Below are 12234 nucleotides of genomic sequence, written 5' to 3'. Positions count from 1 at the left end.
GATAATGTTACACAGAGGGCCACTCTCTGGCTGTGGGAGCAGGTGTGTCCACACTCCACAGGCCTTTCTAATATAGAGCCAGTCTCTCTGGTCGCCTGGCAACAGCACGGCCCGGCTCAGCCAGAGGAGAGGGCTCGAATGCTGAGGGACAGAGCCCGGGTCCAAAGGCTTAATGGAGGACAGGGGCAGGCAGGCATAATTAAGATGGCGCTGCAGTGAATAGCAGCCGTTTTCGGGCTCCTGACCTATTTTGTGGGTTTTTTTACACTGATCTTAACTTTTTTTTGTACATGATGACTCCGCCATCATTTCCTATGACCGAAAACTTCTGGAACAGCGATCATTAATCTTGATTTGGATGACAATTTCTACATCAACGATTTGGCAGCTCTGGACGTTCTGATTACACCGGAACAGGCCCTAATCCCCAGGACTCGAAAGAGGAAGTGACAGCGCAAAAGAGGCAGACGAACTGGCATCCTGGCTAGACTATGTTGACATGCAAATAAACCACCTCAAAACTCTGTTTAGTTGGCGAACATACAGCCACTAGAGAATAAACTGGACGAGCTCCGTACGAGACTATCCTATCAATGGGACCTGTAGAACTGTAATATTCTATGTTTCACGGAGTCGTGGCTGAAGAAGAACATGGATAAAATACATCTCGCTGGCTTTTCCATGCATCGTCAAGAACGGTCAGGCAGCCTTGGGTAAGATGAGGGGGGAGGGGTGTGTCTCTTTGTTAACAACAGCTGGTACGCAATCTCTAATGTTAAGGAAGTCGCAAGTTTTTCGTAGATGTCTATTTGCCACCAGAAACTGATGCTGGCACTAAGACCACACTCAACACGCTGCATAGGGCCATAAGCTAACAAGAAAATGCACACTTCTCGTCGCCAGTGATTTTAAAGAAGGGAAACTGAAATCCTTTTTACCTCATTTTACCAGGATGTCACCTGTGCAACTGGAGGTGACAACATTTTAGATAACCTTTACTCCACACAGAGAAATGCACACTAGGCTCTCCCTCACCTTTCCTTTGGAAAATCTGACCATAACACTATAGTCCTGATTCCTGCTTACAAGCAAAATCTCAAACAGGAAATACCAGTGACGCGCTAAATACAGAAGTGGTCCTTTGGAGCGGATGCTAAGCTACAGGACTGTTTCGCTTGCAAAGACTGGAATATGTTCCGGGATTCATCCGATAACATTGAGGAGTTTACCACATCAGTCACCGGCTTCATTAATAAGTGCTTCAACGTCATCCCCACAGTGACCGTACATACATATCCCAACCAGAAGCCATGGATTACAGGCAACAACTGCACTAAGCTAAAGGCTGAGCTGCCACTTTCAAGAAGCGGGACACTAATCCGGACACTTTTAAGAAATCCCACTATGAACTCCAAAAGTGGTCAAACAGCCAAAGATTGAATCCTACTACGCTGGCTATGACGCAAACCTACCAGATGAGCTAAATGCCTTCTATGCTCGCTTCGAGGCAAGCAACACTGAACCATGCATGAAAGCATGTGCTGTTCCGGACAACTGTATGATCTTGTGTTCCGTAGCCAATGTGAGGAAGACCTTTAAACAGGCTAACATTCACAAGGCCACGGGGGTCAGACGGAATAGTTCTCGTACTCAGAGCATACACTGACCAGCTGGCAAGTGTCGTCACTGACATTTTCATCCTCTCCCTGACCCAGTCTGTAATACCTATATGTTTCAAGCAGACCACCATAGTTACCTTGTCATTCTTGGGCACAGGGACTATCACCCCATAGCACTCACATATGTAGCCATGAAATGCTTTGAAAGGCTGGACATGGCTCACATCAATACCATCTTCCCAGACACCCTGGAGTCACTCCAATTCGCATATCGCCCCAACAGATCCACAGACACAATCTCTATTGCACTCCACACTGCCCTCTCCCACCTGGATAAGAGGAATACCTACAGTACGTGAGAATGTTGTTCATTGACTACAGCTTAGTGTTCAACACCATAGTGCCCTCCAAGCTCATTAGTAAGCTCAGGACTCTGGGACTGAACTCCTCCCTCTGCAACTGGATCCTGGACTTCCTGACGGGCCGTCCCCAGGTTGTGAGGGTAGGCAACAACACATCGGCCACGCTGACCTTCAACAAGGGGGCCCCTCAGGGTTGGGTACTTAGTCCCCTCCTGTACTTAATGTTCACCCATGACTGTGTGGCCACGCACGACTCTAACACCATCATTAAATTTGCTGATGACAACGGTGGTAGGCCTGAGCACCGACGACGATAAGACAGCCTAAAGGAGGTCAGTAAACTGGCAGTATTGTGCCAGGCTAACAACCTCTCCCTCAATGTCAGCAAGACAAAGGAGCTGATCGTGGACTATAGGAAATGGAGGGCCGAGCATGCCCCCATCCACATCGACGAGGCTGTAGTGGAGCTTCAAGTTCCTTGGTGTCCACATCACGTAGGAATTAACATGATCCACACACAACACAGTCGTGAAGAAGGCACGACGACGCATTTGGCATGAGCCCTCAGATCCTCAAAAACTGCACCAATGACAGCATCTTCACTGGCTGCATCACCGCTTGGTATAGCAACTGCTTGGCATTCGACCGCAAGGCAGTAGTGTGTACAGCCGAATACATCACTGGGGCTAAGCTCCGTGCCATCCAGGACCTCTATACCAGGCGGTGTCAGAGGAAGGCCCTAAAAATGTTCAAAGACTCCAGCCACCCAAGTCCTAGACTGTACTCTCTACCACACGGCAAGCGATAACAATGCACCGAGGCTGGAATCAACAGGACCCTGAACAACTTCCAACCCCAAGTCATAAGACTGCTAAATAGTGAACCAAATAGCTACCCAGGCTATCTGTATTGACCGTTTTTGCACTAACTCTTTTGAATCATCACATATGCTGCTACTGTTTATTATCTATCCTGTTGCCCTCAATAACCTCGTACCCCTGCACATAGACTTGGTACTGGTACCCCATGTATATAGCCAAGTTATCGTTACCCATTGTGTATTTTTTCCTCATGTTACAATTTCTTTCTATAATTTGTCTCTCTGCATTGTTGAGAAGGGCCCGTAAGTAAGCATTTCACTGTTAGTCTACACTTGTTGTTGACAAAGCATGCAACAAATTACATTTGATTTGAGGCAGGAGTGTGAACAGGAAGGAACTCATTCCTTTTCTCCAAGCATGGAGAAGAGACCAACCATGACTCATCACCCTGATTTGAAAACTTTAATACTCTGAGGTATTGAGATATTCAGCCAGTCCGTACAAACTTATCCAGAGAGACAGAGATACATAGACAGACAGGTACCTGCTCGAGGTTTCCCTTCTGTTCCAGGGGGGACCGGACCATTGCTGAACGTTGTCACACTGTCTCTTCTGGCCCCAGGCTTGATGTTCCCATAGTAACGATTCACCAGAATCTGCCTCAGAGCTTCACCCTGGTGGAAAGAGGTGATGTCAGAGGATGGAACCTACATCATCATCATCAGATAAGGACTCCCAACATCAGTGTTATCAGCATAGAATACCTCAACTCTGATTGTGCCTGGCACCCTCATACAGTCAGTCTCAAGATATGAACCCTGCATCTTTAATCAGTGGAAACAGTGTGCTTCTTAGAAAGTATTGTTTTCTTGCCTTTGTTAATAACCTTTGCCAGGTAATAGGCAAAGCATGCTCAAATCTGAGCTCTGATCTCAACTCTGATTGAGCCTCGCGCCTCATACAGTGTGTCTCAAAAGACAGTCTTCCAACTCATATACAGTACATATAATTTCCCTATATTCCTCTTGAAACCCATTGACACCCACACCCAGTGGACAGTTCGTTAGTGAGGGGGGGTAACCCTGTGAGTAGGTGGGCATGCTGTGGAAGCAGAGTGGCTGCAGGCCAGGTCAGGTGCATCAGTGCACCAGGACAGCCAGCTGTGGTGGGCCAGAGAGAGCAGGCTGGCGGACTCCGGAACGGAGAGGATCAGACCGTACTGAACTGTACCTACCCTTCTCTGGTCCTCCAGTTGCTTCTGGGGCTGGTTGGGATCAAGCTCCTAAGGGTGAGGTGAGTTAGCAGAAAGTAAATCAAAGAAAGTCCAAAAAAGAAAAATTAGGGGAAAACAAAAACAAAACAAAAGAGGGGTGTTAATACTGTGCACATTAGTCACTTTCCATACATGCAGGGAACTGAGCCAAATGATTTCATGCAGTTAACATAGGGAGGTGGGTTGTGTGTTGGGGTGGATGTGGGATAGGAACATAATCATGCAAGGCTTAGTGAAAAGAAAGTTTTAAGCACCGGTTAGAGAAGTCTGAAAAAATGTAATAACAAGGTGGCTTGCTGTTAGAAATAAAATACCATTAACATCTCATAATCACTTTACACTTTAAACTTTTTTACGTTCACAATGCTAAAACAAGGCGTAAACTTTGCTGCTCAATCCTTTGATATTGGGTTATTTCAACCAACAAACTGGATGGCTCAGAGTGACTCCCTTGTTACTTTGCAGTTGCAGCACAAATGAAACCATGTTAAATATATAAGGGAGCAACCGGCTGCAAGGGGCAAAAACGCAATCAAACCATGAGAAAAACCCATCCCTTTCCAGATGACATAATGGAGTCAGTGCAGTGTGCTAGTGGTACTGACACAGTGTAAACCCATGTTCCCATCTGCCATGGAAAAACACCCAGCACGCTGCTCCAAAATCCTGCAGAAAGAAGGTCAGGAAACTGTTCTTCACTCAAACACCTACAGAGGGATGGAGGGATGAATGGAGGGAGGGAAACGGGACATACATGGGTCGGTTCACAGCATAATTAAAAATCCACAAGGGGAAACATTTGCGTGTGTGTGTGTTTTGGTGAGTGGGCCCTGAAAAGGGAGAGGATTTGACTGTTTCCATCTTGATGAGCGGGGAGGATGGATGACTCAGATTATCTATATTCTACAATAACCCATATTAGAGGGCTGAGGCCCAGGCTGTGCTGAGGCCCAGGCAATATGGGTGTTGAACTCACATCTGCAGCAGGGACTTCAGGCTCAGCCGGCAGAGGGGCCAGCTGAATAGATAGACAGATAAGACAAATGGTCTGGGTTAGTCAAGGTCTGGGTTAGACCACAGTCAGTAGGCAAATTAACCTCAGGCAGCTCTCAGGTCACTTGCCTTACAGTGCAAACAGATCAATACAAGGCCATGCCAGCTTTGCCAAGGACCTCCTTGTATGTCTGACTGGTTACAGTTGATCAGTTGGCCCATCACGTGGCCGACAGCAACAAAAGCGCATGACTCAAAGCCAGCCACGGAGAAGGGGACAACAAACATACTCTTATCTGACGTTTCTCTGCTAAGTCTCTGCTGTTGTTAGAGCACTTTGTGTTATATAATCAAACATCACTATTATACGCTCCCTGTGTTCACATGCCTTCATGGGGTTGCCCATGCTTTCTCCCAGTTGCTTGCAAAGCAAAATGAACACCTTGACATAGGACAATGAATGGACTGTTTAGTTGTTAATGTGAGCAGATTAGAAATTGCAGGTCCTAAAATGAAGGCCTAGGGAGTTAAGGGACAAACCAGACTTGCAGATATGGCTTTTAGTGGCATGATGGAGCTACAAGTAGGTCTATTAGTGATACAGTGCATAATAATACATGCAAATGGAAACAAAAATTGTACGAATACTTTTAAAAACCTAACACCTCAGCTAACACTGACTTGTTGATGTTGTTCATACTCAATGTTTGACAAAGTGCCCCAAGAGAAAAGAGAGACATTTGATTTTCTGTGGGCTGACTGCTGAAATGAAACGCTTGCTTGAACACCTTGTTAAAAAGGACCTTTAGGAAGAGAGACAGACAGACGGATGTGATACATTTAAATGGTGCAAAGTGAAAAGGCAGAGACAGATACACAGACAGACCACAGTGGAGTTGACTCTGCCTCAGTAACGCAGTCATGCTGACTCTGAGTAATTGTGAGACTAGACAAGAATCTCCCCTTATCAGGCCCCTGTTTACGTAAAACATCAATTTCCACAGGAAAAAGGATGATGCATGCAAACAAGGCTCAAAGGTTTTAACCCTGATTCACTTGTCTAATTCAATTAAAGCACAACATCATAAAGTTACTTTTCAATGGGTTTCCTATCCGTCAACATTTTCAGTGGTGGAGCATGACAACCATTATGGGCCTTATCTGACCTGATTTGTCTTCCCTGAGTCCCGGGGATCTGAACGCTGGGGGTTCGCCCATGCTTTTCCCATGGAACTGCTGACATCAGCCCTGGACACAGCTAGACCCATGACCGCCAACATTGGTTCCACTTGTACGTTTTCTCAGACTGTATGACGTCAACTATATAGTGGTATAGTGGGCTGAGTCACTACTCTACTGCGATACAGGGCCAAACATAAGGTCATCTTTATGGAAGTTACAATCACATTTCAGCAGTGGAAAGACGAGACGACTCCCCCATGGAGGTTCCACTTGTCTCTGCACTTGTTTTCAGGGTGTGTCACATGGGTCTGGAGTCAGAATCATACCACCCCTTCCTTCTCCTTATTATATAACCTGCCGGGCCTCTCTCCTAGTGACAGTGACTGTCATAGGCACCCGCACCACCCACCACCACCCTTCTATCCCCTAGCATGGAAGATTACAGGACAAAGAATAAATAGGCAGGGGGAGGGAGGGAGACATACAGGCAACAAGAAAGAGAGACAAACAGGAAGAGAATCATAGGAGATAAAGGGGGATAAGGGGGAGGACAGAGAGATGATTTATTTTGTTCTTGTCTGACACCATTACATCAGTGGCGGGCCTGAAACAGTTAACACTCCCTTGCCCGCCCCAGCGCCGCCCAACACGAGGCGCTGCCAGTCTCTCAGTAAACAGCTCCGCCACACTTTTATTGCCAATTACTTCTGAAGGTCACATCAGTGGAGAGTGAATTTCAGGGGGGGGGGGGAATATGCTAGCTCTTACATAACCGCTGCCTGAGAGCTGGCGGGAGCCCAAGTATCATGCAGGACGAAGGCAGGCTGCAGGGAACCTGGGACAGAGCTGCATGGCCAGCAAAAGTGCCTATAGTTTTCCCTGTTGGAGGGGATCAGAGAAACAACCAAGGTTCCCTCAAATCGCCTCACACACATTGCAGCAGCGCTGAGTATAGCTGAGGACAAGCAGGGAAACGCTGAGGCAGAGGACACCAGCACTGTGGGATTTAGAACGGCCATGAGAGGAGAGAACAGGGAGAAACTAAGAGGGAGGAAAAAGATTGGTAGAGAGATATAAATAGAGAGAGAGGGAGACAGAGAGTTTGCCAGGGATAATGAGACGATAGAGATCCGCTGGCACGGGGACACACAGCGAGGCGAGGGAGCAAGAGAGACACACGCTGAGACAAACAGACCGTCGTGCCCTCTCCTGCATAGAAATCATCTCTATTGCGTAACCCCCCCCCCAAGTTGGCACTCAACATATCGCCAACCTAAAGCCATATTATCTCTGCTTGCTGCTGACCCTATTACATTATCCCACCCATCCCCGACACAAACATGCACACCGACACAGGGTACTACACTACCCTATGCTTCTCAGATTAATAGGGAGAGTACTGTACTGCATGGCAGAGCTCTCCTGTAGCAGTGGGAAGCCACAGAGGGGCTGGCATGCCGAACAGCGCAGCAAGCTTAACACAGGGCTTATGGAACAGCTAACTGACAGACAGCTCAGTGCTGCTGGTGCTGTTTCTGCTGCAGAGGGGAAGTGTGGGCTTTGGATCAGCCTAGGGTCTGGGACACTGCATCCCACAGTAGGGCCCTCCTGGGTCCATGCATGTGCCGGATGTGTGTGTGTGTGTGTGTGTGTGTGTGTGTGTGTGTGTGTGTGTGTGTGTGTGTGTGTGTGTGTGTAAAGTGTGTGTGTACATTCTTCAGACAGTAAAACGGGGAGGGGGCGTTGAGGCAACAAAGAAGCAGTCTATCTGTTCACTCCCATTTTAGGAGGGAGTGTCAGGGATTGTTTTTGGGAGGGGAAGCAGCTGGGGATTTCCAACACTGGATACCACATGGAGGGAGGGAAGGAGGAGTAGAGAGAGAGAGAGAGAGAGACAGAGAGAGAGTGAGAGAGAGAAAGAGAGAGAGTGAGAGAGAGAGAGAAAATACACTCATGTGATCTCCTGGCAGACATGCAGCTTAGAGTGTAGGCTCTCCAACAGCCACTCAGTCTGATATCTATGTTTACCTTTCCTTCTTATCTCTACCTCTCTTGATTTCTTTCCTCTTTCACCCTAAAGTAACTCATTCCATTCTTGTGCTCATTTACTGTACAATAAATCAAGTGCTTGAAGTTGTGAGTAGATAATGTTGTTGTGGCCAAAACTTTAAACTACAGTAATACTGCAACTTATACTAAATGATATCTTCCAATCTATGGTTGAAAGCTGTGCTCTTATATGCCATACCCTCTCAATGTATGCTTTGGAATGGGGTGTACTGTAGTCTGGTGCTTTGCCATTGACAAGGGTAATATTAACTGTTGCGCAACATCCAGGAACTATAAACACTTCTAAGTAAGAAGTTAGACCCTCCCATATGGCACTGGTCCCAGCCTCTCTGAAAGTCCCTAAACAGACAGATACAGTACCAGATGAAAGGTAAACAAAAATAGAATATCTGCAGGGTGCACTGTCTTTACGGCAGACACAGACATAGAAACACAGACCTGAATGTACATATACAGTAGCAAGCACACCTGCACACACCAACCCCCTTACCCTCTATGGATGTTGGTATGATCTGGTTTCCAACCACTACATTTAAGGGATAGCTTCACGTGTATAAATACTCACACACCTGCTGTGGTAATGGTGGTGAGGAATTTAGGGGGAACCACCCTGTCCCTCTGACCACCATCCAAAGAGAGTCTCCCCCCCCCCAGGGTCTGCCATTATGGTCTGTGTGCGCTGTTTCCAAAAATACCAGATTCCTAACATGCAATTCCAGTCTGAAAAAAACTGTATAAAGACCTGTGGATCTATGTACACAACGACCATAATTCAACTTCAAGCAGACGACTACAATCAGACCTGCGTTCAAATACATGGACTTCTGTATCTGGGTCGTTCCACCAATTGGGTGCCTTTTGAGTAGTGTAACTTGGTAAAAAAGATATATTTATATGATTTCACCTCATTTTCACATGTCCTGTTCACCTAATGTGTATATGTTAAACTTAATTTAAAAAATGTGTTTTCCATCTCAAGAAGTTAAATAAAAAAACGACTATAGTAAGTGCCAAATAAAGTAACAGGGTTGACCGTAACAGGGTTGACAATTTCATCATAAATCATCCATAAATCCCCTTGTGACAGGGTGAATGGAAGCTTGTTTTGTACAACAGGGAAGGGCAGTTGAATGCAAACTTTACAGAAAAAAAAAATTGTTAAAACATTTGTAGCCTGTCTACTGGTTGATGTGTTATGCCCAACCCCTCACTTTTCCACCTCAAAACACTAGAAAATAGCTCAAAATAGTAGAAACCAGCTCACCTGCTTCTACACTATGATTTGATTGTTAGATGTTGTGTTTCTTTAGTAAAAAAAAAATAAGTTTCATCATATTAAAACAAGAGTTCAGTTCACGTGACAGGGTTGACCTTAAAATGAAGGACAGACGTAAATGAATAACTAATCACATGAAATAAATAATCATCTTCAGATATGGCTTTGTTAAAGCAACAAAATAACTAGGGCTTTACAATGATGGTGAAAACTTGGAGACGTTATGGGGTTAAGTGGGTTAAAATCCTAGAAGTCACAGAGGGACATGTCAAAATATAGAATTTTGGCACTTTAGCAAATCTTTATTCATATTAACTATCAGGTTTATTAAACTCTCCATGTGGTCTATATTAAAAGGGCACGTCATGTAATACAAAAGGCTTTTAAATTGCAATATTGGTGCACAATTTCTACTTAAAATATTGAAGGGACGCAAAAGGCACTTTTTTCTTGGAACAAACCATCTGGCATTTAAAATACTTTTTTGGTGTATTTGAGTATTTTCAAACACACAGCCCAAAACAAGTACTTTTATTTGAGTATTTGAATGGTTAATTGTAAAAACCAAATAGTCTGCCAAATTGTATTTGACAGTATTTTCGAATACTTTCGTATACTTCAAATACTATTTTCTGATACCTGGGTTAAATGCATGGGAGTGAATTGAGTATTTTGAACCCAGGTCTGACTACAATACAGACACATTGGAGTATAGCAAGTTGGCAACACCAAAAAGTGCTTAGCATGCTAGTGGCACGGTAACACACACGGAAACTAGCAGCTACTCTGAAGTCAGCAGCACATAACAAGACAGAAAAACCACTAGCTCAGGCACATCTATCTACACCACACGACTAGTACGAGACAGAAACCTAACGAAAGAAGGAAAATGATCAACCTCAGCCACATCCATCTCATCATCAAAGGCAATGTGCTGGAAGAGAAGAGTATACAGGCAGAGTTAGTAGAGCTGGGTTAGGAGGAGGGGAGGCAGCTGAAACCAGACAAACAGTCGGTAAGAAACCCCACACCATGTCAGTCAGTCAGTCAGTTAGTAAAAACACACAGGTTACTGCATTTCAAAGCAATGGATTGGTCTCGCTCAACAGAACAGAAAGCAGAGCGAACCAAGGTCATTAATCAGAGATTAGTACAGAGAGTCATTTACAGTCCATACAGTAAATGCTGTATTAGTGTTAATGGTGTATTAGAGTTAAAGTTCAATTACAACATGCTGGTGTTGTTAAAGTATACTGGAACTGTCCCCAACCACCAAACATAGACAAGTCATTTTCAGATGGACACTAATCTGTTGCGGTTTATTTGTGTGTCTGACTGTGCCAATATGATTAGCACTGAGGATACCATATATACACACCCTTGGCATCTTATTCCTGCAGAAGGGCAGCTGCTACTGTAGGTTTTAAACCAAACCAAAAGACTCATCCCATCCATCACAGACATAATGTACTACCAGTATCATCTGGGGGGAAGGCAAAGGGCAGCAGAGGAAAACTTAACCTCCAGCTTTGCTGTTAACCTCTGACCTCTGCATTGACCTCTGTAAAGAGCTACAGAATACCAGGCCTCTTAGCAGCACTCGGTTTCCCCTCATGATAAAACCCAGTGTAGAGAGGACAAGGGAAGTATTGTGAGGTGGTGGTGAAGACGGCCATTTACCTTCTCCCCATAGCCACGGTCTTTGGTCATCATCTCCCTCAGAGTCTGCAGCACCTTGATACACAGCCGCTCCTCGTTCTCCTCCAGTAGCTGCTTGGTGTGTTTGATCAGCCTGGGCAGAGGACAGGGACAGGGACAGGAGGAGAGCTGTATCACACATACTGCACTGTACTGAACTGTACACCCCCCCCCCCAAAAAAACCACTTCAGTGGTAACAAACCCTGATTTCAGAGAGCCTCCCCTACAGTACTTACTGTTAAGCTTGAGTAATTAAGAGATAATATTATGTCTGCTTGATATATCGTAATTGATTGGCTTAATTCATTATTGGGTATAAATGCTTGGAGTAGAGATTGACCTCACGTGGGTCTTAGAGGTGCTGTCAATCAGATCAGGTGCTGTGTTTGACTTGTATTCATTGATAGGAGCATTTCAGTTCAAATGATCAATCATGTGTATGAGTCTGAACACTTCAATGAAAACCATTAGACCCGATTTATTCCCGGCATACAGGCTTTCCTAAAGGTCCCATTTTATTCTACTGTACATATTACGGTTAGTACTGTACTGTTTTACCTTTGAAATGTAAGTCCTTGTCCTGAATCAGTGTGAACTTGTGGTATCTCACGTGCTACTCCACACATTAACCCCCCCTGCCTGCGGCCCTTTACAGTAGGCAAATCCCTGAGCCGGCACCTGTTCAAAAAGCCCAGACGCCCGCCCTCATGCCCAGTAATCCAATCTCAGCCCTTATCAAACACAACAGACACAGGAATGGCCTGGCCTGTGTAAGGCAGGGAGGGAGGGAGCCCTGTGTGAGGGAGACAGAGCTCCAGTAGGTTCAGGGCAGGACATGTGAAAACAAAGCCCTGGGTCACTACAGTAGCATGTCTGGAGCAGCATGCCCGGATCAATGACGGATTCAGTTACTGTACACTTGTACGGTGTGTCCCGTGT

General features: G+C 45.5%; 1 protein-coding gene across 8 annotated transcripts in view; it reads right to left on the bottom strand.

Moving 5' to 3' along the window:
- Positions 1-12234, bottom strand: part of itpr1b (inositol 1,4,5-trisphosphate receptor, type 1b) — a 161724-nt gene that overhangs the window by 72310 nt on the left and 77180 nt on the right. For 4 of the 8 annotated variants that reach the window (XM_014166417.2, XM_045705335.1, XM_045705332.1 and 1 more), the window contains 5 exons: positions 11277-11388; positions 10495-10530; positions 5052-5093; positions 4037-4084; positions 3347-3476 (listed from right to left, as the gene is read on the bottom strand). In XM_014166417.2, coding sequence (XP_014021892.1) covers positions 3347-3476; positions 4037-4084; positions 5052-5093; positions 10495-10530; positions 11277-11388 — 368 coding nt within the window. The remainder of the gene's footprint in view (positions 1-3346; positions 3477-4036; positions 4085-5051; positions 5094-10494; positions 10531-11276; positions 11389-12234) is intronic. The other 4 variants (XM_014166422.2, XM_014166424.2, XM_045705334.1 and 1 more) reach the window with 3 other exon arrangements.

This window comes from Salmo salar, chromosome ssa22 (genome assembly GCF_905237065.1).
Source record: "Salmo salar chromosome ssa22, Ssal_v3.1, whole genome shotgun sequence".
Lineage (NCBI taxonomy): Eukaryota > Metazoa > Chordata > Actinopteri > Salmoniformes > Salmonidae > Salmo > Salmo salar.
The sequence above is the reverse complement of the archived record's forward strand: the minus strand, read 5'-3'. Positions and strand labels throughout refer to the sequence as shown.